Below are 25,341 nucleotides of genomic sequence, written 5' to 3'. Positions count from 1 at the left end.
TTAAGAACAGTTTCAGGTTAAGAACGGACCTCCAGAACGAATTAAGTTCTTAACCCAAGGTACCACTGTATAGCCACGGAAAGAAATGACATATTTGAGAACCGGCCCTGGACAAGTTGCCTGTCCCTGTGGATAAGCAGCTAATTCTGCTCTCGCTGTCGCAACACTTTTTCTGGCACTCGCTAACAGCAGGTGGGGTGGCAGAGAATCCAAAATAGTCCAATCCAGAAGTCACCTTAAAAATGTTGGGAACTCCTCTCGCCCCCGGAACAAGAGCCAAAGGAGTCGTGCATCTTCCACGCTCTGGCTGCTCCTGCGAATTAAAATAGGCAGCTGAATCCGATGGAAGAAACTCAGCATCTCCTCAAGGACATAGCAGGGCAACTAGGCTCATCTCATGCAAAGGATGCAGGACTACTGTCAATGCCCATAGTTTTTGTGTGTCAAAGACGGAATCTCAGCAAAGATAGCTTCCTGGCCCTACACTTGCCAAAATCCTTGCCTTGACAACATTATTTAAAAGGCGCAGAATACCTCTGTACCGAGTGCTACTGTGAGTTTAAGTAAGAATATCGGGAGCTTACAGTATTTCTCAAACTTGGGTCTGCAGCCGTTTTCGGACTACAGTTCCCATCGTCCCTGGTCTTGCTAGCTAGGGATGATGGGAGTTGTAGTCCCAAAACAGCTGAGGACTCAAGTTTGGGAAACGCTGGCAAGGCGAGGGCGCACGTGAAAGAGGTATGTCTGATTATCCGCTTTTTCTGGAAACATTTTTCCCCCTCCTGTTCTATGAGACCTCCAGGAGAAGCATCAGATTGGCGACCTCTGGCCAAGAGCGCAAGGCATGAAAATGTGATGCCTCCACCAGTTGGCAGGTGGCATGGAGTCTCGACCTCAGATGGAGACCAAAGCCCATAAAAAGGGCACACCACAGCCATCGCAACTGCCCAATGGCCCACAAGATGGGTGGAAGTCATTTGGGCAGAGCTGGCATTGCATTGCAGGGGGCTGATGTCGCTAGAACTTCCTTCCAATTCTATGATTCTATAATTCTCCGTCAAAAGTAGGCCGCCCATCAACCGACAAGCAATTGACGCCCCCGCCTGGGGCAAGGAAGGGCAGCATTAAAAACGACGCCACTCTTGGAAAACGAGCGAGGTCCCAACTGAAGAGAGCCAGTGTGGTGTAGTGGTTAAGAGCAGTAGTCTCGTAATCTGGGGAACCGGGTTCGCGTCTCCGCTCCCCCACATGCAGCTGCTGGGTGACCTTGGGCCAGTCACACTTCTCTGAAGTCTCTCAGCCCCACTCACCTCACAGAGTGTTTGTTGTGGGGGAGAAAGGGAAAGGAGAATGTGAGCCGCTTTGAGACTCCTTAAAGGGAGTGAAAGGCGGGATATCAAATCCAAACTCTTCTTCTTCAAAGAAGAACGGCAAATTTAAACTGATGGAATATGTGCAGCTTGCAGATTTAACATACAGAATATGAGAACAAGAAGAACCAACGTTTAGAGAAGATTGCAAACATCTACTAAATAAATGGGAAATAACTGTTGTGTACAGCTGAAAACGCTGGCAGCTTTAAGATAAACTAAACAGTGGAGATAAGTTCTGATGGATGTAATAATGGAATACCGAACAGTTGAGCTTATGTAAAATATGCGGGGATTTGTGGTATGCAAATTGAACCACGGAAAGAGAAGAAGTCATTGCTTGAAGGTTGTTTAAATGAATATTCTAAAATGTAAAATAGAAAACCCCTTCATGGATCACTGCCTTGTTGTGGCGAAGGGGCTTGAAAAACTACGCTGTATAAAGAATTTATTCATGTATGCTACAACAGCGGCAAGAGTCTTGCTAGCACAAGGATGGAAGAATGAGGAAACCCCGACAAAAGAACGGTGGCAGGAGAAATTGATGAAATATGCCGAACTGGCGAAACTGACATACAAACTGTGAGATAAGGACAACTGTGACTTTAAAGAAGAATGGGAACTTTTCACAAATTACTTAAAAAGGCAGCCAAATGAACTGGACTCCTTGGCAGGTTTTGAATAAACATACATAAATTTATTGAGGGTTAATATAGCAGATAAGATAATAAAAGGATATGTACAATTTTACAATATGCAGAGAATAACATGAGTTGAGAAGTAAGAGAGGGGAACTGAGGGAAGTCTTGGGGGAAGGGGGAAAAGGGAAGGAAATAACGAAGATGATTTGTTTTGATGATTTGTTATGTTGAAGTTGTTAATAATTTTTTTAAAAATAAAAACAAAAACTATGCTGTGCAGGGCTACTCAAGATGGATAGATCATAGCCAAGAGTTTAGACTAAATGTGATCCACCTGGAGAAGGATGTGGCAAACCACTCAGGTATTTTGCCAAGAAAACTCCATGGACATAAAAAAGGAGAGGCTTTGAGAAGAAAATGGGAGTTTCCAAGGCCTGCTCTGGTTCATGGGGTCAGGGACTAAGATGACTAAACAACAACAAAATAGAAAAAGTCAATAAAAATTATACATACATATATATGTTTAGATCACTGCAGATGGTGACAGCAGCCACGAAATTAAAAGACGCCTGGTTCTTGGGAGAAAAGCAATGACAAACCTAGACAGCATCTTAAAAAGCAGAGACATCACCTTGCCAACAAAGGTCCGTCTAGTCAAAGCTATGGTTTTCCCAGTAGTGATGTATGGAAGTGAGAGCTGGACCATAAAGATGGCTGATCGCCAAAGAATTGATGCTTTTGAATTCTGGTGCTGGAGGAGACTCTTGAGAGTCCCATGGACTGCAAGAAGATCAAACCTATCCATTCTGAAGGAAATCAGCCCTGAGTGCTCACTGGAAGGACAGATCCTGAAGCTGAGGCTCCAAGACTTTGGCCACCTCATGAGAAGAGAAGACTCCCTGGAAAAGACCCTGATGTTGGGAAAGATGGAGGGCACAAGAAGGGGACGACAGAGGACAAGATGGCTGGACAGTGTTCTCGAAGCTACCAGCATGAGTTTGACCAAACTGCGGGAGGCAGTGGAAGACAGGAGTGCCTGGCGTGGTCTGGTCCATGGGGTCACGAAGAGTCGGACACAACCAAATGACTAAACAACAACAAATATATGTTTAAAAAAAGATGGCATTGAACCAGCTGGCACGCACGTTAAAATACAACAGAGCAATCCAGCGTCGCACAAGTAGGTCCCTAGCGCTTTAATAAACAGACCCGAGTGTGATGGCCAAAAGGCCATCAAGCACGTCAGAGAACTTCAAGTCTCTTGGCAAGACTCGCCTTTCATTTTCACAGCTGCAAGACCCACAATTTGCCTTAACGTGAACATTCGCGTTGCGCAATTCAATCTCGTGGCTTTCAATGTCTTTCCCACCATCGCGACCCTATTCATCCCTGCGTCAACCTTTCTGCACAGTCCGTTCCAAGGCAGAACAAAAGCCACTAGATAGATGTTGCAAGGCAGCCACAAGGAAACCCATTCTCCAATTTCTGGGATTTCTCAAGACGGTGACAAATTCCTTGCCGCAGGCACGTCAAGGAGGAAGAGAAGGAAGGAAAACATACTGGTAACAATAGAAAAGAACTTCACCTACAACGCAGCCAGATTACTTAAGAGTATTAAAAGGTGAGTACTCTTATCGCTGTACCAGAACAAACTTATTAATGGCTAACTATTGCTGTTTGCTTTTATTTTGAGTTACTTCAAGCAGGCAAATGTAAGGGAGATCACAGTGGGCTGCCAAAAACTGCATGTGCCATTACAGTGGTACCTCGGGTTACATACACTTCAGGTTACACACTCCGCTAACCCAGAAATAGTGCTTCAGGTTAAGAACTTTGCTTCAGGATGAGAACAGAAATCGTGCTCCAGCGGTGCGGCGGCAGCAGGAGGCCCCATTAGCTAAAGTGGTGCTTCAGGCTAAGTACGGACCTCCGGAACGAATTAAGTACTTAACCCGAGGTACCACTGTATTTCTCCCGCAGCCGCACACCATCTTTGTAGGCCATAAAATGATTTTTAAAATGATTTTTAATTTTATACATTTCAATAATTTCACAGTCATCTTAACACCTGGAAACTCAACTTCCTTCCCCCTCTTTTCTGCAGTTCCTTAAATTCATTTCTTTCTATTTTCTGCATATTCCAAATTAACTTACTCATTTATTCATCTACTTTAAATATATACTCTTATAAAACTGCAGGTTATTACAATAACCCTGCCAATGTTCTTATCTGTTTACAGTTTATTTGCAAATATTCAATAAACCACTTCTATTCTTTTATTAAAAGTTTGTTGTCTTGATTCCTTATTTTTCCAGTAAGTTTCGCCATTTCTGCATATTTTTGGATCCATTGTTCTTTCACTGGAACTTCTTTCCATTTTGGGGGCAAGAAACATTCTTGCCGCTGTAGCCGCATATGTGAATAAATTTCTATACAGCTCGGGTAGTTCTGCCCCTATAATTCCCAAAAGGAAACTGAATTTTGAGACAAGAGTCTCAGGATGAAAACTAAGTGGCCTACTTGACTCTTCTAATCCACCTTTGCTTTTAGAAAAAGACTTATCTGAGAAAATGGCAGCTCAAGACACCAACCCATGGTTAAGGCACCACACCATAGTTTAAACCAACTGCCCGCCAACATGGTGCCATTCAGATCTTTTGGCCCACAACCTCCCACCACGGCTGGAGCTTAAAGGAGTTGTAGACCCAAACATGTTGAGGGCACCACGTTGGGGAAGGCTTACCTTAAGCAATGCCCAAGTTGACCAAACCCAAATTCAGGAAATAGTGTTTGTTCTAAATGCATCTCGGCACATTGTCTAGACCAGCCTTTCCCAACCTGTGGGTCCCCAGATGTTGTTAAACTACCACACCCATCACCCCTAGCTAGCAAGGCCAGAGCTTAGGGATGATGGGAGTTGTAGTCCAACAACATCTGGGGACCCACAGGTTGAGAACTGCTGGTCTAGACTGACCCACCTGGTCAGTTGGTATGATGAGGCTCATCATCTCAGGGTTGTGAGTTTGAGGACCACATTGGGAAAAAGATTCCTACATTGGCTTCATGGTCTCTTCCAGCTCTACAATTCTATGGTTCTATGACCCAAAGAGAGATACACACTAAACTTTCATATGTGGTGGACTTGTAAAAGGGTACTGGGGAAAGATCCATAATGAACTGAAAAAAATGTTTTAAAGTACAGTCAAACCTCATTTTACGTTTACTTCAGGTTGAGTGTTTTCAGGTTGCATCCCACGGCGACCCAAAAGTACCGGAAAGGGTTACTTCCGGGTTTCACCGCTCGCACATGCGCAGACGCTCAAAATGGCGTCATGCTCATGTGCAGAAGTGGTGAATCGCGACCCACGCAGACACGGGTTGCATTCTGCTCACATTGCAAACAGGGCTCCAGAACGGATCCCGTTCACAACCAGAGGTACCACTGTACTTTCCCCCAAACCCCAAAGTCCTTTCTGTTGGGGATAACTTAGACTGAAATTCCCAGAGGTCCAAAAAGGTTATTTATGTATTCCACTACTGTGGCCCATGTTTCATTAGCCCAAAAATGGAAAACGAGCAAGGTCCCAACTAACGAAGAATAGCAACTGAAACTGATGGGATATGCGCAGCTTGCAGACCTAACATATAGAATAAGAGAACAAAAAGAACATATGTTTAGAGAAGATTGGAAAACGTTAATTGAATATATGTACACTTGAAAACGTTGGCAGCATTAAGATAAATTCAACAGTGTAAATAAGTTTTGATGGGTGTAATAATGGAATACTGAATGGTTTAGCTCATGGGTAGGCAAAATAAGGCCCGGGGGTTGGATCCGGCCCAATCACCTTCTAAATCCAGCCCGCAGACGGTCCGGGAATCAGTGTGTTTTTACATGAGTAGAATGTGTCCTTTTATTTAAAATGCATCTCTGGGTTATTTGTGGGGCCTGCCTGGTGTTTTTACATGAGTAGAATGTGTGCTTTTATTTAAAATGCATCTCCGGGTTATTTGTGGGGCATAGGAATTCATTCATTCCCCCCCCCCATATAGTCCAGCCCCCCACAAGGTCTGAGGGACAGTGGACCGGCCTCCTGCTGAAAATGTTTGCTGACCTGGTTTAGCTTATCTAAAATATGCAAGGATTTAAGGTATGCAAATGAACCATGGAAAGAGAAGAAGGGAAGTCATTGATATTTTAAGGATGTTTAAATGAGTATTCAAAAGGGTAAAAGAGAAAATGTAATAAAAATTATATACGCACTAACCCTGCTGATAGGCAGCACTCCTCTTGGACACAAAGGCCAGTTATATTACTCAGTCGTTGCCTATAAAATACCAGATATGCTGGCACCACAAAGTGTTTTTTTCTGCCCTACAGATTAGGCCCGACCTATTAGGAGCACTCCATTAAGCAGGCAGCGCACTTTGTTTCCAAGCCAACACTTCCAGCCCTGCGTTATCAACTTCCGAAGTGCAGAATTCATGCAGAGAAAAAGAGCGAAACGGCAAACGTCGCAAGAGAACTGAATCTGTGCTGGGACGGAGAGGGCAGGCGGAAAGCCATGAGATCTGCGGCATTTAAAACAACTTTCCAGTTTATCCAAAAAGTTAAAGAACAAACCAAGGAAAGATTTCATTTCAAAATGGGAAGTATTTAAAATATATTTGAAAATTAGTCATACTGACCTAAAATTCGTAGCGGCATTTGAATAAAACTCCAGCAATATCGTTCACTTCTTATACAATTTAACGTATTTTGAACGTGATGTGAGATGACAGTAACAACAGGTATGGGCAGTAAAGAATGGTAATTTGATTTATGGAGTAGATGGGAAGTGGGGTTTATAAAGAAGAGACCATTACAGTTTATTGATTATGAAACTTATATTAACTCTCTATGTAAGGCAAGACTGATGGTACCTTCACTATGGTTCATTTTGTCCTTTTTTGTTGTGTGTTGAGCAAACAAAAACAAAACAAAACAACTTTCCAGTTCTATATACCACAAAGGGGAAAATACCCAGATATCCTGATGGGATAGGGTTCCTGGACAGCTTAATAAGAGTTACCTGCAAAAGGAGGTTCAGCCCAGACACAGAGGTCCACTTCCAAGGGCGTTCTGGCGGTTGCCTCCCTGTGAGAAGTGAGGTTACAGGGAACCGGGCAGAGGGCCTTCTCGGTGGTGGCGCCTGCCCTGTGGAACGCCCTCCCAGCAGTTGTCAAGGCAGTGAACAACTATTCTACTTTTAAAAGACAACCCCCTGTTTAGGGAGGTTTTTAATGTCTGATGCTGTATTGTTTTTAATATTTTGTTGGAAGCCGCCCAGAGTGGCTGGGGAAACCCAGCCAGATGGGCGGGGTATAAATAATAAATTATATTATTACTTGGCTTGCTCCCTAATGAGTCTTCACATTCACACTCCTTCTAGACAGTTTGCTGAGTGAGGCTCTGGACTCCTGCCCTGCCCTGCCCTGGCCAAGACCACTGACTCCTAATGATCCCATTGCAACCCCATTATTTACACACACAAATCTCTTCACCTGGGGCCATTTACGACCTGTAAACACTCTTGTTCTGGAGAGCCAATATTGACTTTCCGCGGGAAGTTTTATTACTTCCCCCATCCTTCCGTGCCTCTTTGCAGACAGGTCAGACGGCAGCATCTGCAAAGGATGGGCCATCGTGCCCTGGGATGGCCTCCAACCCAGACCCAAAGGCTTCCTCCTGCCTCAGACGACTGCAAGACACTTGCATCACGTCAAACTCCAAGGTAGCTCTAAGCCCTGTGTCTGGGCTGGTACCACTCCAGATCTCTTGTGGTTGGAGAGGCGGGCTGTGGAATCTCCCTTGCATGCACAAAGCTCATACGTCTGGGAGCCAGGTAATAATAATAAATAATAATAACAATAACAATAATAATAATAATAATAATAATAATAATAATAATAATTTATACCGTGCCCACTCTGGGTGGCTCCAAAGGGAGGACTAAAAACAGAATAAAACTTCAAACATTAAAAACTCCCCTAAACAGTGCATTAAATGGGTTTGCTAAACTACAGGATGCTGTACGAAATGATTTTATTAATTTGTTGTTGTTGTTGTTGTTGTTTATACCCCACCCATCTGGCTGGGTTTTCCCAGCCACTCTGGGCAGCTCCCAAGAGAATATTATTGATGATAATAATAATAATAAAGCGATAAAACATCAAACATTAAAAACTTCCCTGAACAGGGCTGCCTTCAGATGTCTTCTAAAAGCCAGGTAGTTGTTTATTTCCTTGACATCTGATGGGAGGGCGTTCCACAGAACGGGCACCACCGAGAAGGCCCTCTGCCTGGTTCCCTGTCATTTTTCCAATTTGCCATGTCCCCCACTGTTACTGAAAGTGGTACCTCGGGTTAGGGATGCTTCAGGTTACATAGGCTTCAGGTTACAGACTCCGCTAACCCAAAAATATTACCTTGGGTTAAAAACTTTGCTTCAGGATGAGAACAGAAATTGTGCAGCGGTGGCACAGCAGCAGCAGGCGGCCCCATTCGTTAAAGTGGTGCTTCAGGTTAAGAACAGTTTCAGGTTAAGAACGGACCTCCAGAACAAATTAAGTACGTAACCCGAGGTACCACTGCATTGGCCATCCAGAGGGGAAACTCTTGCCCCGTGGCAGAACAAAAACAACAACTCTGGAACGTTCCTGCTATAAAAAGCTGAAGGATTTCAGCAGGAAACTCTGTGACAAGCATGGATCAAAAACAAAGCGGTACATCTGCCCCAAAACCTTTGCGGTTGCGAAAGGCGAAGTACTGAAAGTGGGATTGTCATGAGCGCAAATCACGAATGTGCGATAAAAGGGGCACCTGGAGGTTCCCCGAGTCGTATAAGCACAATCTGTGTGATTGTAAAAATGTGCTTACAAGGCACAGGGGTTAAGCCCAGGTTCCTTAGCTTGCAATTTCCATGCTTTTGAGCGCACAAGCGAGTTTGTAAGTGGCTTAGCTCCCCCCTCGTAAGCCAAAGGTTTAATATCGGGATAAAGAATTACCCAGCTGGAATAAAGAGCTAATTGCGCTTATGGTGCAATTCGCCATTAGCATACTGGGCTTGCGTTGGCTTACGTCTGTTACTACAGGGGAGGGCGGACTTTCAGGGTTGCAGGATTTTGTAAATTAAAAAAATGGAACTCCTAGATCATGGGAAGGCAAACAGGCACAGGGCCCAATCGCCTTCTAAATCTGGCCCACGGACGGTCCGAGAATCAGCGTGTTTTTACCTGAGTAGAATGTGTCCTTTTATTTAAAATGCATCTCTGGGTTATTTGTGGGGCATAGGAATTCATTCTTTTTCTTTTCTTTTCAAAATATAGTCTAGCCCCCCGACAAGGTCTGAGGGACAGTGGACCGGCCCCTTGCTGAAAAAGTTTGCTGACCCCTGTCCTATATCCATAAACTGAAATCAGGTGCAAAAGAGATGCACTTAAATGAAGCCCAATGCAACCCCTAAAACATTACAGTGGTACCTCGGTTTACAGACGCTTCAGGTTACATACGCTTCAGGTTACACACTCCGCTAACCCAGAAATAGTGCTTCAGGTTAAGAACTTTGCTTCAGGACGAGAACAGAAATCGGGCTCCAGTGACGCGGCGGCAGCAGGAGGCCCCATTAGCTAAAGTGGTGCTTCAGGTTAAGAACAGTTTCAGGTTAAGAATGGACCTCTGGAACAAATTAAGTACTTAACCTGAGGTACCACTGTATTATTATTATTATTATTTATTGTTGTTGTTGTTATTTTGTACCCTGCCCATCTCACAGGGTTGCCCCAGCCACTCTACTCCAGAGTAATCCCCATTCTATGCAGCAGCACTTACTTCTGAGTAACGCAGGGTAACTTGCACCGGTGCGCATTTGTGTAAAAGAGTCACCTGCTTCAGTAGCCAACATGACTTATTAATAATATTATTAATATGAACAATAATTAATCAGTATACGGCTCAGTGCCAAACTAGACTTCCAAGGGCTCTCAAGCGATCTCCGTCCACCCTTTTTACACGCGGCCCAGAGGTGAAAGGAAGTCTTAGCCATTAAATCACCCTGCCCTGGATAAAGACCTATTTTTAAAACTTAATCTTTAAGATGTTCCTGTTTGGAGTGGAGAGGAGAGAGATAACGATATCAATCATTTTCTTGCCGATTCCTTCCTCTGGCGCTAGGTGCTGAAGGTCATGTTTAGCAACGGCGAAGTCAAGCTCGCTCGGCTGGTTTCTCCCAGCCAGTCGTGCGCGGCGGCGCAAAGAGCAAGAACCGGCAAACAGAGGTCCGCTTGTTCCCGGCTTCTTGAGGAGCTGTGGCGCCAGGCCAAGAAAAGCTTTCAAGTTTTATAGCCGATTCGGTACACTACCTTAGGCAGCGTGCAGAGGTCTGAGCCGACCTTCTCTCGGAATCCCTATTTTTATTTTATTTTTAAAATCATTTATACTTTCCAGATATATACATTTCACTGATTTTACATGTATTTTGATATTTCAAAACTTGACTTCCTTCCCCCTCTTTCTGCATTCCCTTTACAGTCATATCTCAGGTTACAGACGCTTCAGGTTGTGCATTTTCGGGTTACGGATGCGCCGAAACCTGGAAGTACCGGAACGGGTTACTTCCGGGTTTTGGCGCTCGGGCATGTGCATAACTGCTAACTTGAGCTTTGCGCATGCGCGCCGAATCGCAACCCGCGCATGCGCAGACATGGCGCTGCAGGTTGCGGACGCTGCGGCTTGCGGACATGCCTCCCGCGCGGATCACGTTTGCAACCTGAGTGTCCACTGTATTTTTACTATCCTCTGCATATCCAAATTACCGTACTTTTCGGCAACACCCCCCCTAAAAAGGCTCAACTCGGGGCAATCCTCCCCTTTTGTTAAAAATAAAATAAAATCCAGAAGCTTGGGGGGGGGGGATTTTAGGGACAGAACTACCTAAATTGTATAGAAATTGATTTATTTCATAGAATCATAGAGTTTTCTCTGGAGCAGCAGAAAACAACCTTTCTCCCTCCTCTAGGTGACATCCTTTTATATATTTGAACACGGCTATCCTATCACCCCTTAACCTCCTCTTCTCCAGGCTAAACATGCCCAGCTCCCTCAGCCATTCCTCATAAGGCATCGTTTCCAGGCCTTTGACCATTTTGGTTGCCCTCCTCTGGACACGTTCCAGTTTGTCAGTGTCCTAAGCAGTTCACAAATTATAAATACAGTAGGGCTTTATACCTGTGGCAAAAGCATGTAAAAAAAATTAAAAAGGAGGCAGAAAGGGGGTGAATTTGCAGGGGGAAATGCCCAGGGCAATCCCACCCACCACTGAAACCAACTAAACGTGGTTTTGCCTTTTGGCACGACCCTTAGAACACAAGGCGTATGTTGCGGGCCTGTTGCGTGAAACTGAGAAACAACGACAACACAACAAAACAGTAAAAGAAACCTAACAAATGAAAAGGCACATTTTGAAACCGAACAAATGAAAAGGTAGTGGCACGTTTTGAAACGTCTCCCAAGGATTTTTGCCCTTCTAACGCAGCTTTGCCTATTTCGCGCCAGCCTTGCCCAGTGTGCATTTGGAAGCCAATATAAATAATAAATATTATTATTACTATTATTTGTTGTTGTTTAGTCGGTCATGAAGAGTCGGACATGACTAAACAACAACTAATAAATTATTTATTTTTATTTTTATTTTTATTTTTATTTTTATTTTTATTTTTATTTTTATTTTTATTTTTATTTTTATTTTTATTTTTATTTTTATTTTTATTATTTATACCCTGCCCATCTGGCTGGGTTTCCCCAGCCACTCTGGGCAGCTGCGAACATAATATCAAAAACACAATAAAACATCAAACAATAGCGCACGGGTGCAGAAACAGCAGCCCAGATGCTCCTGGAATACAAATCCCATCGTATCTCAGCGATGGCCAATGGGACGGATGGGTGTTGGAGTCCGGCGACCTCTGGAGGGCCCCACAGGTCCCCTGTCTCCAAGATCCTGGGTCCCACATGACCGACACGCCATCGCAGAAGGAAGCCCAACATGACAGAGCCAAGCGCAAGGGACAGATCTGCTTCCACATGGCAGCCCCTCCATAGGGTGCGCGCATAGAGGCCTTTTCATGCTCTCCTACACATAAATACTGGCTGTACAAATTCAACAGGCTGTACAGACTGGCCAAGGCTGGGTTGAGGTTTGATGAGGCCCTAAGCCAGGCATGGCCAAACTCGGCCCTCCAGATGTTTGGGACTACCATTCCCATCATCCCTGACCACTGGTCCTGTTAGCTAGGGGTGATGGGAGTTGTAGTCCCATAACATCTGGAGGGCCGAGTTTGCCTATGCCTGCCCTAAGCTACTGAAGGTGATGGGGCCCTTTATATGTCCAGCTGTCCTTTGTCAACAACAAATTGTCGCTGTTTTTTTTGCATTGAATATATGCTACATGGTAATTTATGGACCTAATAGGTATCTAAAGCCATTTGCACATAAGAGTCCATGCAGAATGGAGGCACACTATATATAGAAAGGAGCAAACCAGTGATATTTTAGGGAGCTGGCTAGCAGGCAGGGCCCATGACTTACATCCTAGGAGCCTACACAACACAAAACACTGTTGCTGCATGTAGGGTTTATTTTATTTGTTTTTTTATCTTATATTTTGGAAATGTACATCCAGTCTTTGTTTTTTTGGGGGCCCCCAAGAGAGTGGGGCCCGAAGCTATAGCTTGTTTAGCTTATACGTAAATCCGGCACTGGGTGTGGCCATTCACACCTGCTTCCCCATCCAGGCTAGCAAGAGGCATTGGGGGTTGGACTAAATGACCGCTGGGATCCCTTCCAACACTACAATTCTATGATTTCCAGCATGGGAAAATGACTGGAGGAGGGCCAGGGAGGAGTGACACCAGGGTGTGTGTGTGTGTGTGTGTGTGTGTGTGTGTGTGGAGTGGCCTGGCAAGTGAGCGGTTGCCTTTAAAAGATTAGGCAAATTCGTGGCGGTATCCATGGCTAGCAGCCACGATGGATGTGCTCTACCTCCACGGTTGCCAGAAAGAATGGTCTTGCGTTCAAATCCTGCAGGCTTGTCTTACGTTCAGATGAAGAGGTCTAGAGCAGGGGTCAGCAGACTTTCAGCAGGGGGCCGGTCCACTATCCCTCAGACCTTGTGGGGGCCAGACTATATTTTGGGGGAGGGGGGAAATGAACAAATTCCTATGCCCCACAAATAACCCAGAGATGCATTTTAAATAAAAGCACACATTCTACTCGTGTAAAAACACGCCGATTCCCGGACCATCCGCGGGCCGGATTGAGAAGGCGATTGGGCCGGATCCGGGCCCCAGGCCTTAGTTTGCCTACCCACAGCCTAGAGAGTCCAATTTGGCCCTAAGCCTGAGGATCTTCAATATAAAGAATTTACTTTGCACCAGTGTAGTTACTTGGTTTGTACATGCACCATACATTTAAAATACAGTTCACACACACATACAGTGGCGTAGCGTGGGGGGTGCAGGGGGGGGCGGCCGCACCGGGCGCAACATCTGGGGGTGGGCGCGCTCACACTCGCAGCTCTCTGCCCCTACCTGCCTCACTCTCTCTCTCTCTCTCTCTCTCTCACTGCAGTGCTGGCTGTGCGAATCCGATCCAAGCCGCCGGGTCGCCGCCCACTGTGGAGGGGGGGGGGTGCCAGGCGTGCGGTGCGGTGCGGAGAGAGAGTGAGGGACTATCTGGGGGAGGGACAGTGCAGCGGGGGGCGCAAATTACTTGCCTTGCCCCGGGTGCTGACAACCCACACTACGCCACTGCACACATACACACACTCATCACCCAGGAATCCTGGGAGCTGTAGCTTGTTGGGAAATGATATATAATGTAATGAAAAGGCTGTTTAAAATAACCTTTGTAAAAAACAGCAACAACAAAAAAACAACAGAAGCTTTTCCTTTGGGAAGTATAGGGACAGAACTACCCAAAATGTATAGAAACTTATTCATGTATGCAACCGAGGCAGCAAAATGTTACTTGCCCCAAAATGGAAAGATGCGAAAGTCCCAGCGAAAGAAGAATGGATACAAAAACTTATGGAGTATGCAGAAATGGCAAAACTTACCGGAAGAGTAAGAAATCAACATAACAATTTTTTAAATAAAAGAATAGAAATGGTTTATTGAATATTTACAGATAAATTGCAAACAGATAAGAACATTGGCAGGATTATTGTAATAACCTGCAGTTTTTAAAAGAGTATATATTTAAAGAAGATGAATAAATGAGAAAATTAAGTTAATTTGGATATGCAGAAGATATTAGAAATAAATTTACGGAACCGCAGAAAGAGGGGGAGGGAAGTCAAGTGTTGAAATGTTCAAATGACTGTAAAATTAGTGAAATGTGTAAACTTGAAAAGTACTAAATAAAAATACATGAAAGCCCCCCAAAATCCTGAGAGCTGTACTGTGTTAAGTGTTCTGGGAAGTATATCTCTGCGCATGATAAACTACAGTTCCCAAAATTCATTGGAGGCAGTTGTGAACTTTAAAATGTAGGGAGTTTATGCAGGCCAAGATGCGCTGTGAAATCTCAGCTCTGCCGTCAACACACCAGGTAGCATTGAACTGGGAGGCTAAAGCCCCAAACTTTGAGGATTAAATATTTAAATCATTTTTTTAAAAAAAAAAAAAAAAACCACAACAACCTCAAATTGTGTTTTGCACTCTTTCTAGAATTATGTGTAACTCATAATGACTTTGGAGATCTGGCCTTTTCATTCTAAATCGGGGCAAACCCCAAACCACTCTTTACACACACACCCCAAATGCACACCTTAATCCGCTATCTGGAGGTAATATTGACCAATCTCACAAGGCTTGTTCCTATACTTAAAAGTGCTGTTAACTTTCTAAAAAATCCCTGAAGGAACTACAGACATCGATTCAATGAAAGCAAGCATCTTATAAATGTGAAGTTACAGATCCTCCACAATTTTGCTGACCATTTAAAAAAAACAACCCACAAGAATGCAAATACACAGATTTCAATACAGTGGTACCTTGGTTCTCAAACTTAATCAGTTCCGGAAGTCCGTTCCAAAACCAAAGCATTCCAAAACCAAGGCACGCTTTCCCATAGAAGTAACGCAAAATGGATTAATCCGTTAAAGACTTTAAAAAACCCAAAAACACAGCAATTTAATGAGTTTTACTATCTAACAAGACCACTGATCCATAAAATGAAAGCAATAAACGATGTACTGCAGTCACACAATCAATCAGTAGCTAAACTGGGTTCCACACAGTCACAAAAACAAAACAAAAAGAGCAACAAAAATGCAAAATAAATAGCAGAAACAGACAGACCTCAGAGTAACACTCAAAATGGAAGTGCGGCACTCTGTTTGGAAGTGAAACACTCAAAACGGAGCACTTTCGGCTTCCAGAAAAAGTTCACAAACCAGAACACTTACTTCCAGGTTTGCAGTGTTTGGGTTCCAAGTTGTTTGAGTACCAAGGCGTTTGAGAACCAAGGTAAATGGGTGTGCCCCTGACCATTAGGTCCAGTCGCAGACGACTCTGGGGTTGCGGCGCTCATCTCGCTTTACTGGCCAAGGAAGCCGGTGTACAGCTTCTGGGTCATGTGACCAGCATGACTAAGCCGCTTCTGGCGAAACCAGAACAGCGCACGGAAACGCCGTTTACCTTCCCGCCATAGAACCTATTTATCTACTTGCACTTTGATGTGCTTTCGAACTGGTAGGTTGGCAGGAGCAGGGACTGAGCAACGGGAGCTCACCCCATCGCGGGGATTCGAACCGCCGACCTTCTGATTAGCAAGCCCTAGGCTCTGTGGCGTTTGAGAACCAGGGTACCACTGTACTATTGTTTTCACACAGGCTCACAGCCAATGCTTTTAATGTACAGTGGTAGCTCGGGTTACATAAGGTTCAGATTACATACGCTTCAGGTTACAGACTCCGCTAACCCAGAAATAGTACCTCGGGTTAAGAACTTTGGTTCAGAATGAGAACAGAAATCGTGCTCTGGCGGCGCGGCGGCAGCAGGAGGCCCCATTAGCTAAAGTGGTGCTTCAGGTTAAGAACAGTTTCAGGTTAAGAACAGACCTCTGGAACAAATTAAGTTTTTAACCCGAGGTACCACGGTACTATTTCTGGGTTAGCGGAGTCTGTAACCTGAAGCGCCTGTAACTGTACAGTGGTACCTCGGGTTAAGTACTTAATTTGTTCCAGAGGTCTGTTCTTAACCTGAAACTGTTCTTAACCTGAAGCACCACTTTAGCTAATGGGGCCTCCTGCTGCCGCTGCACAATTTCTGTTCTCATCCTGAAGCAAAGTTCTTAATGCGAGGGGCTATTTCTGGGTTAGCGTTAGTTTTGGGTTAAGAACGGACCTCCAGAACGAATTAAGTTCTTAACCCGAGGTCCCACTGTACATGCTTTCTGAACCAATACTTTAACAGGCAAAAGAAGCATTTCAAGAAAGGTCGGTCTTTAGTTTCCCCTGGGCTGCGATTTCTGTACACTTTTCTGGGAATCCCTCCTGAATTCGGTTAAGAGGGAGAGATCAGGTTGCAGTGGCACAAACCTGGGCAAGTTTTATAAGAAGCCAGGTCTTTAAGAAGACTTACACCCAGGAAATGGGAGGAATGGGGCAGCGAAGCTTTTTTTCTGGAGGAAGCCCACCAGACAAGGAGCCACCATGAAGAAGAAGGGCCATAGCAGTCCAGGTTGCATCCCAGAGAATTTCGGATCGGCAGGGAGCACCTGCAGCACAGCCTTTGCCGCAAATGGGCCAAAGAACGCTGGGAATTGTTTGCATAATTCTCCCTGTTTGCTCTCCGTCCCTTTGGGGTCCTGCCTATTCAACGGCGAGGCCGAGAATGGCCTTGAGCCCCTCAGCAGAAAGCCAACAGCACACAAGCCAAGTAAATAAGGAAAGATTGCCAATGTGCAAAGCCCTTTGATGAGCGCTACAAAGAATTCAGGCTATTGCTCCGAAACATGGAAGGTGCTTTCAGCCACATGCAAAGTCCACATGGAGACCTGGCTGCATGCCCTAACATAGCACAGAACCATAGAATCTTTTTTTTAAAAAAAAAAAAAATATATTTATTAGAAGTTTAATAATTACAGGGGGGGAAAGGAAGAAAAAAACCAATAAAAAATCTAACAAACAATACATCAAAAAGAAAAACCAAAACAAAAAAACAGTACATCAAAACAATAAGAAAAACAAAAAACATTTGAAACCACATCCAATATTTCCATACCTTTACCTTTCATTTACAGTGGTGCCCCGCAAGATGAATGCCTCGCAAGACGAAAGGGTTTTCCGTTTTCAGAGGCGCTTCGCAAGACGAATTTCCCTATGGGCTTGCTTCGCAAGACGAAAATGACGAAAATTTTTGAGTTTTTTTTCGCTCCCCAACCCCTTTTTCTGAAGCGCTAAGCTGCTAAGAGCCTTTTAGCAGCTAAACCGCTAATCCCTTAAGCCTTAAAAAGCCGTTAATAGCCCTTAAACTGCCAATAGCGCTAATAGCGCTAATCTGCTAATGGGCTTGCTTCGCAAGACAAAAAAACCGCAAGATGAAAAGACTCGCGGAACGGATTCTTTTCGTCTTGCGCGGCACCACTGTACTTGTTTCATCGACCTCCTCACACCTCCCTTTTTTGTATTCTAGTTCAATTAGCTATTTCAGCAAATCCTTTCCATCTTTCTCAGTTTTTTGTTCTATAATTTATCTTAACACAATCTAACTTTAAATTTTTCCACTTTGGCCCCAGAACCATAGAATCTTAAAGTTGGAAGGGAACCCAGAGGTCCTCTATACCAACCCCATGCAATACAAGAATCTCAACTAAAGCATCCATGACCATCAAAACTCAGCTTAAACACAAAAACGTGTGCGGAAATGGCAAAACTCTCCGGAAGAATAAGAAATCAAGGTAGCAAACTTTTTAATAAAAGAATGGAAATGGTTTATTGAATATTTACAGATAAATTGCAAACAGATAAGAACAATGGCAGGATTATTGCAATAACCTGCAGTTTCGTAAGAGCATATACTTAAAGGAGATGAATAAAAGAGCAACGTAAGTTAATTTGGATACGCAGAAGATATCCGAAATAAATTTAAGCAACCGCAGAAAGAGGGGGAAGGAAGTCAAGTTTTGAAGCGTTAAAATGATTGTAAAAATAGTGAAATATATAAACCTGAAAAGTAAATAATAAATAATAATAATAATAATAATAAAATCAGCTTAAAGACCTCTATTGTAGGAGATTCCACCATCTCCTTAGGGAGTCTGTTCCACAGTCAAACGACTCTTAAGGTCAGAAAGTTCTTCCTGATATCTGGCTGGTTAGCTCAGCTGGTTGAAGCATGATAGCGCCAAGGTTACTGGTTCGAGCCCTGTATGGGACAGCTGTGTTTTCCTGCCTTCCAGGGGCTGGACGAGATGATCCTAGGGGTCCCTTCCAACTCTACAATTCTATGGTTCTATGTTTAGTCAGAGTCTCCTTTTCTGTAACTTGAATCCATCGGTTCGGTTCCTGACCTCCGGAGCAAGAGAAAATAAGCTCGCAAGCATGCTTAGTTTACATCCTATACTTGCAGATCTCCAGATCTCCGCAGAAACTTTGTGGTTTTTATGGCAGCATTTTAATCGCTGTATCTGTGGCTGTCGTTGCATTTACAGGTTTAGTGTTTCAAATGCTTACAGTCTCACTGGCCCCTTCAGGCTTCACCTAGCAGGATCAGGGCATAAGTTCAAGTCTGCTTTTCTTCCATAGCAGCAAACCTGACTCCTCCGAGAAGCCTGACAGCCAAGAAGGGCACAAAGGAAACAGCTCTCTGTTTTCCCAACAGCACCCAGTTTTCCGAGGTAGACTGCACCAGCAGGTGGAAGCTCCATTCCACTCATACAGACCCTTCCATGAATGGTTAACTTTCTGCTTTTTGTTTTGTCTTTAAACCCCTTGTTGGACCTCACAGGTAAAATAGGTAAAGGTAAAGGGACCCCTGACCATTAGGTCCAGTCGTGGATGACTCTGGGGTTGCGGCGCTCATCTCGCTTTATTGGCTGAGGGAGCCGGCGTGCAGCTTCCGGGTCATGTGGCCAGCATGACGAAGCCGCTTCTGGCGAACCAGAGCAGCACACGGAAAAGTCGTTTACCTTCCCGCCGGAGCGGTACCTATTTATCTACTTGCACTTTGACGTGCTTTCGAACTGCTAGGTTGGCAGGAGCTGGGACCGAGCAACGGGAGCTCACCCCGTCATGGGGATTCGAACCGCCAACCTTCCGATCAGCAAGCTAAAGAGGCTCTGTGGTTTAACCCACAGCGCCACCCCGCGTCCCCACAGGTAAAATACCTGGGGGTAAATAAACCTCAAGGGCCAACAGAGGCACGCAGTGTTAAAGAGCTATCAATGTGAGTTCTAGGGAACATAGGAAGAATGGTGCATTGTACCATATGGCAACCGTAGAGCCAAAAAGTCCATCAAAAAGAGGTTCAGCTATTCTAGTATAGAAAGGTAGGAAACAACCGAGAAGCAACTTGGAAGAGGCTAGAGAAGTGGGGCTTTGATAAAATGGATCAGGCTGCATTGCTTGCAGCTGGCAAAGGTGCCCTCAGCAGTTAATAATAATAATAATAATAATAATAATAATAATAATAATATTTTTTATTTATACCCCACCCTCTCCAGCCAAGACTGGGCTAAGGGCGGCTAACAACCAATTATTAAAAACAAGTTGATTGAAATACAACTTAAAAACAAGATTAAAATACAACATTAAAATATTAAAACATTAAAATGCAGGCTCTTCACAGGAGGAGAAAGGAAAAAAGAAAGAGGGGGAGGGAATCAAAGTGGCTCCAAGCCAAAGGCCAGGCGGAACAACTCTGTCTTGCAGGCCCTGCGGAAAGAAATCAGATCCTGCAGGGCTCTGGTCTCATGAGGCAGAGCGTTCCACCAGGCCGGGGCCAGAGTTGAAAAGGCCCTGGCTCTGGTTGAGGCTAATCTGACTTCCTTAGGGCCCGGGACCTCTAGGGTGTTGCTATTTATGGACCTTTATGTGGGGCATACCAGGAGAGGCGGTCCCGTAGGTACGAGGGTCCTAGGCTTAAGGATGCCTTTTAAGACCGCTACAGACATTCCTGGATCAGGATACCTTGACCACAGTTACCTGTGCATCAGTACCCAAACGGCTGGATTACTACAGTGTGCTCTTTCTGGGGCTGACCTTGGGGGTTGGTCTGGAGGCTGCAGCTGGTGCAGAACAAAATGGCTAGGCTGCTCATGGTGGGGGCAAAACCACAGCCAACATGCAAACACCTTGCTTGCGGTGTTTGCAATGGCTACCCATCTGCAGATGGGGCAAGGCGTTGGCCGTCACAGATAACATGGGAAGACAGGCGAACTAATGCCAGTGTACTGGAAGAAGCAAAGATCACCAGTGTTGAAGCAATGATTCTTCAACATCAACTTCGTTGGACTGGTCATGTTGTGCGGATGCCTGATGATCGTCTGCCAAAGCAACTACTCTATTCCAAACTTAAAAATGGAAAGTGTAATGCTGGTGGTCAACAAAAGAGGTTTAGAGACTCTCTCAAGGCAAATCTTTAAAAATGTAGTATAAACACCAACAACTGGGAAATACAGGCCTGCGAGCGCTCCAGTTGGAGAACAGCCTTTACCAAAGGTGTCATGGGCTTTGAAGACACTCAAACTCAGGACGCAAAGGAGAAATGTGCTAAGAGGAAGGCATGCTTGGCAAACCCTCACTGTGATCAAACTCCCGCCCGGAAACCTGTGTCCCCACTGTGGAAGGACGTGTGGGTCGAGAACTGGCCTCCACAGTCACTTACGGACTCACTGTTAAAACCGTGTTTATGGAAGACAATCTTACTTGGCTACGAAGGATCGCCAAAGAAGATCCTTCAATTTCTCCTGCAAGTTCCAGAGATCTCAGATCTGCGCAGTAACACAGAGCAGGGCTGCCCCTGCTCTGTGGAACAGCATTCCTGTCCAGATACGAGAGGCACCCATTATATGCACTTTCCACAAACAACCGAGGAGACCTGCGTTCCAACCTGCCTTTTCCATGTCTCTTTGAAGCAGTTTTAGCTTCTTTTGAAAGGAATGGCCGGCTTTTTATTGCAGATCTTTCAACGTTTCAAACTTAGCTCCCCTTTTGCCATTGTTATGGCGCACCTCCTTGAGACACGAATAAGGAAGCCGGCTAAAAGATTGCAGATAACCGTTCTCCCTTCCCCTCTTGCACACCTCAACCCAACAACATTCTTCCCGGCACCAAGGTGTGCACACACACACACCTTGCGGCTTCCACCTTTGCAATCTGCCCCGCTGCATTTCATAGGAGCCAACTCCTAGGCACCGAAGCCCTTCAGACTCCCCACAATAAAATATTTCGCCCCCTCCCCAAGTTGATTTGACATTGCCATTCATATGGCATATTGCCATTCATATGGCATATATGTGTCGTCTCTTCTGATATCAATTTTGCGGGACAGGGCTTACCTCCCCGCCAATTTTATAAAAGTTGGCAACCTAGCTGGACTATCCCTTGGCGAATTGTTTACTTACTTCATCTGCCTCCCCCCCCCCCTTAAAACTGCAAGGTAGGGAGGGGCAGAAAAAGGAAAAAAAACTGGAAATGCCATTTACGATATGATAGCCATCTTCAAATATCTCAAGGGCTGTCACACCGAAGATGGAGCAAGCTTGCTTTATCCTGCTCTGGGTGGTAGGACTCGAACCCATGGCTTCAGGTTACAATAATGGAGATTCTATGAAGGAGATGTGGGTGAGCGGAGGGAACGCGATCCTGCGTGACATTCAGAGATTACATGCGGAGTATAAAATATAAAATTGAATATCCCTTCTTCCCATGGGCGTTGCCAGGATTGGGGGGGCGCAGCTAAAATATTTTATTTTTAGGAGATCACTCCCTAAAGTTGTCGAATCAGAAGAATCTTTATTTGCATCAGCCACGAGCCGTAGCAATAAAATAAAATGTATTGAAGATAGAGGTAAAAACCTAACTATAGAAAATACATTTGAAGGGTTGACATCAATAAGCAAATAACAGATCTTACTCTAATTATTGCCCCCACTAAAAAAACCTTGCCGTTTTCCTGATCTGCCAAAAGGAAGGATGCAGTAAAAGTTGAGCTTATTTTTTTGGGGGGGGGGAATCACGGGTAAAAATACCCCCAAAAAAAGACATTACGGGGGGGGGCAGCCTTGCAGGCTTCTACTGGGGGGAGGTGAGCAGAACCTCAGTTAATTTCAATAATTTTGGTGGATCTACGCCCATGCTTCTCCCCCCCCAAAAAAAACCTCCTCCAACCCCCCCACCCCCCTTCTCCCCCTGCCTTGGGTACCACCCGTACCTCGCAAGACGCCGGAGTAGGCAGCGATGAGGGTCTTCATGGCTTCAGCGTTGCAACCTGAGCGGCCTCGGGCCCCGATCCATCCCTCGCCGGGAGGCAGCGGCGCTCCTCCTGCTCGCGAGCCGGGAACAGCGCAGCTTCGCTCGGGGGGACGCGCAGCAAAGCCAGCGGCAGAGGAGGCGGCTGCGTCTCCTTCTCCCGGCGGCGGCAGCAGCAGCAGACGGACGAGGGCGCGCGGCGCGTCCTTTTATATCACCTGGCCGGGGGCGGGGCCACGGAGGATTGTGACGCCGCGCGGCTGGCCGAGGCGGGCCGGCCCATTAACGGGGCTGGAAGGGGGGGGGAAGCGGACGACGGAGAGGGACGTCGCTGGTTGGAAATGGCCACGAGGGGGTGGGAGTGGAGAGGCGTCGCGAATCCTCTCGCCGGCTCCCCCTTGCCATCAATTCTTCCCTTTCCACCTCCCCCCCCCCGCACAGTGTGAAGGATGGAGCATTCCGGTGGGATGCTAATACAGTGGTACCCCAGGTTACAGACGCTTCAGGTTACAGACTCCGCTAACCCAGAAATAGTACCTCGGGTTAAGAACTTTGCTTCAGGATGAGAACAGAAATCGTGCAGCGGCAGCAGGAGGCCCCATTAGCTAAAGTGGTGCTTCAGGCTAAGAACAGTTTCAGCTTAAGAACGGACCTCCAGAACGAATTAAGTACTTAACCCGAGGTACCACTGTACAGTTACAGGCGCTTCAGGTTACAGACTCCGCTAACCCAGAAATAGTACCGTGGTACCTCGGGTTAAAAACTTAATTTGTTCCAGAGGTCTGTTCTTAACCTGAAACTGTTCTTAACCTGAAGCACCACTTTAGCTAATGGGGCCTCCTGCTGCCGCCGCGCCGCCGGAGCACGATTTCTGTTCCCCAGCCACTCTGGGCGGCTTCCAACAAAACACTAAAATACAGTAATGCATCACACATTAAAAGCTTCCTTAAACAGAAGAATCTTCTTCTTTGGCGTTCCCTCGTAGCCAAGTAAGATTGTCTTCCATAAACACGGTCTTAACAGTGAGTCCGTAAGGGACTGTGGAGGCCAATTCTGGATCCACAAGTCCTTCCACAGTGGGGACATAGGTTTCCTGGTGGGAATTTGATCACGGTGAGGGTTTGCCAAGCGTGCCTTCCTCTTAGCGCATTTCTCCCTTTTGTCCTGAGTTTCCAATCTTCTTTAGAATCATAGAATCATAGAGTTGGAAGAGACCACAAGGGCCATCGAGTCCAACCCCTTGCCAAGCAGGAAATGCCATCAGAGCACTCCTGACATATGGTTGTCAAGCCTCTGCTTAAAGACCTCCAAAGAAGGAGACTCCACCACACTCCTTGGCAGCAAATTCCACTGTCAAACAGCTCTTACTGTCAGGAAGTTCTTCCTAATGTTGAGGTGGAATCTTCTTTCTTGTAGTTTGGATCCATTGCTCTGTGTCCGCCTCTCTGGAGCAGCAGAAAACAACCTTTCTCCCTCCTCTAGGTGACATCCTTTTATATATTTGAACATGGCTATCATATCACCCCTTAACCTCCTCTTCTCCAGGCTAAACATGCCCAGCTCCCTTAGGCGTTCCTCATAAGGCATCGTTTCCAGGCCTTTGACCATTTTGGTTGCCCTCCTCTGGACACGTTCCAGTTTGTCAGTGTCCTTCTTGAACTGTGGTGCCCAGAACTGGACACAGTACTCCAGGTGAGGTCTGACCAGAGCAGAATACAGTGGCACTATAACTTCACATGTCATGTTACTTCACATGTCACATATCATATGTCAGCAATTGGTCTTGCTTGTCAATGGGTAAAAAAAAGGATGTGTGACTTCACTATACATGGCAAATATGCGTGTCCCTTTGGAAAGGCGAGTCTAATCCTGCAATACTGCATGTCACTGATGCAATAATAATGCAATACTGGTGAATTTATAACCATGTTCTTCTGCTTTATTAGCTGTTCTGCAATGCTTGCCCAATCATTGACACTGTCTGGAGGGGGCACCTGCAGTCCATTACAACAATATTTTTTGGGGGGGTGCACTAATAATAATGATGATAATAATACCTTTATTGTCATTGTACAACCTGTGTACAATGAAATTAAACGAGCCTCCCCCCCAAAAAAACACACTCAATCTCTTATCGCACAACATACCACCTCGCAAGTCAATTTCACTACGTTACCAGGGTTATAACTTTTCTACAACCTCATGTTCCTGTTGCTCAGTTAGATGATCTTTTGCCTACTAACAAGGAAATGAACTGTCATTTCCAAATCTTTTGAAAAAAGGTCACCCCGAAATCAATATATCGATTTTTGTATATGTACCGTATTTTTCGTCCCATAGGACGCTCCGTCCCATAGGACGCACCTACTTTTTGGGGGGGGAAATAAAGGAAAAAATTTTTTCCCTTTATTTCCCCCCCAAAACCAGGTTGGGGAACAGTGGGATGGCGGCGCTGCGCCTCCCCGCTGTCCCCCGAGCTTGTGGGGCTGGCCGATGTCTGCCCGGCGCGAGGGCGCTCTGCTTCAGGGCGCCCCATGCGCCGGGCGGCAGGCTGCCGCCCGCAAGCCTTGCGCGCCGGGGGGAGTTCTCCCCCGGTGCGCAAGGCTTGCTGACACTTGCGTGAAGCACGGGGCGTCCTCCGAAGGGCGCCCCGTGTTCCGCGCTGCAGGCTGCCGCCCGCAAGCCTTGCGCGCCGGGGGGAGTTCTCCCCCGGTGCGCAAGGCTTGCTGACACTTGCGCGGAGCACGGGGCGTCCTCCGAAGGGCGCCCCGTGTTCCGCGCTGCAGGCTGCCGCCCGCAAGCCTTGCGCGCCCAGG

General features: G+C 45.8%; 1 protein-coding gene and 1 long non-coding RNA gene across 2 annotated transcripts in view; both read right to left on the bottom strand.

Annotated features, from left to right (window-relative positions):
• DGAT2 (diacylglycerol O-acyltransferase 2) overlaps nt 1–22,705 on the bottom strand; it is a 52,735-nt gene extending 30,030 nt beyond the window's left edge. The window contains exon 1 of the mRNA XM_083436701.1: nt 22,488–22,705. Coding sequence (XP_083292827.1) covers nt 22,488–22,527 — 40 coding nt within the window. The 5' untranslated portion in view covers nt 22,528–22,705. The remainder of the gene's footprint in view (nt 1–22,487) is intronic.
• The window catches only part of LOC310675839, a 324,788-nt gene that overhangs the window by 203,134 nt on the left and 96,313 nt on the right, over nt 1–25,341 (bottom strand). The window lies entirely within an intron of this gene.

This window comes from Podarcis tiliguerta (assembly GCF_965153285.1).
Source record: "Podarcis tiliguerta genome assembly, chromosome: 4".
Lineage (NCBI taxonomy): Eukaryota > Metazoa > Chordata > Lepidosauria > Squamata > Lacertidae > Podarcis > Podarcis tiliguerta.
Note: the sequence above shows the minus strand (reverse complement) of the source record. Positions and strands in the feature narration are given on the sequence as shown.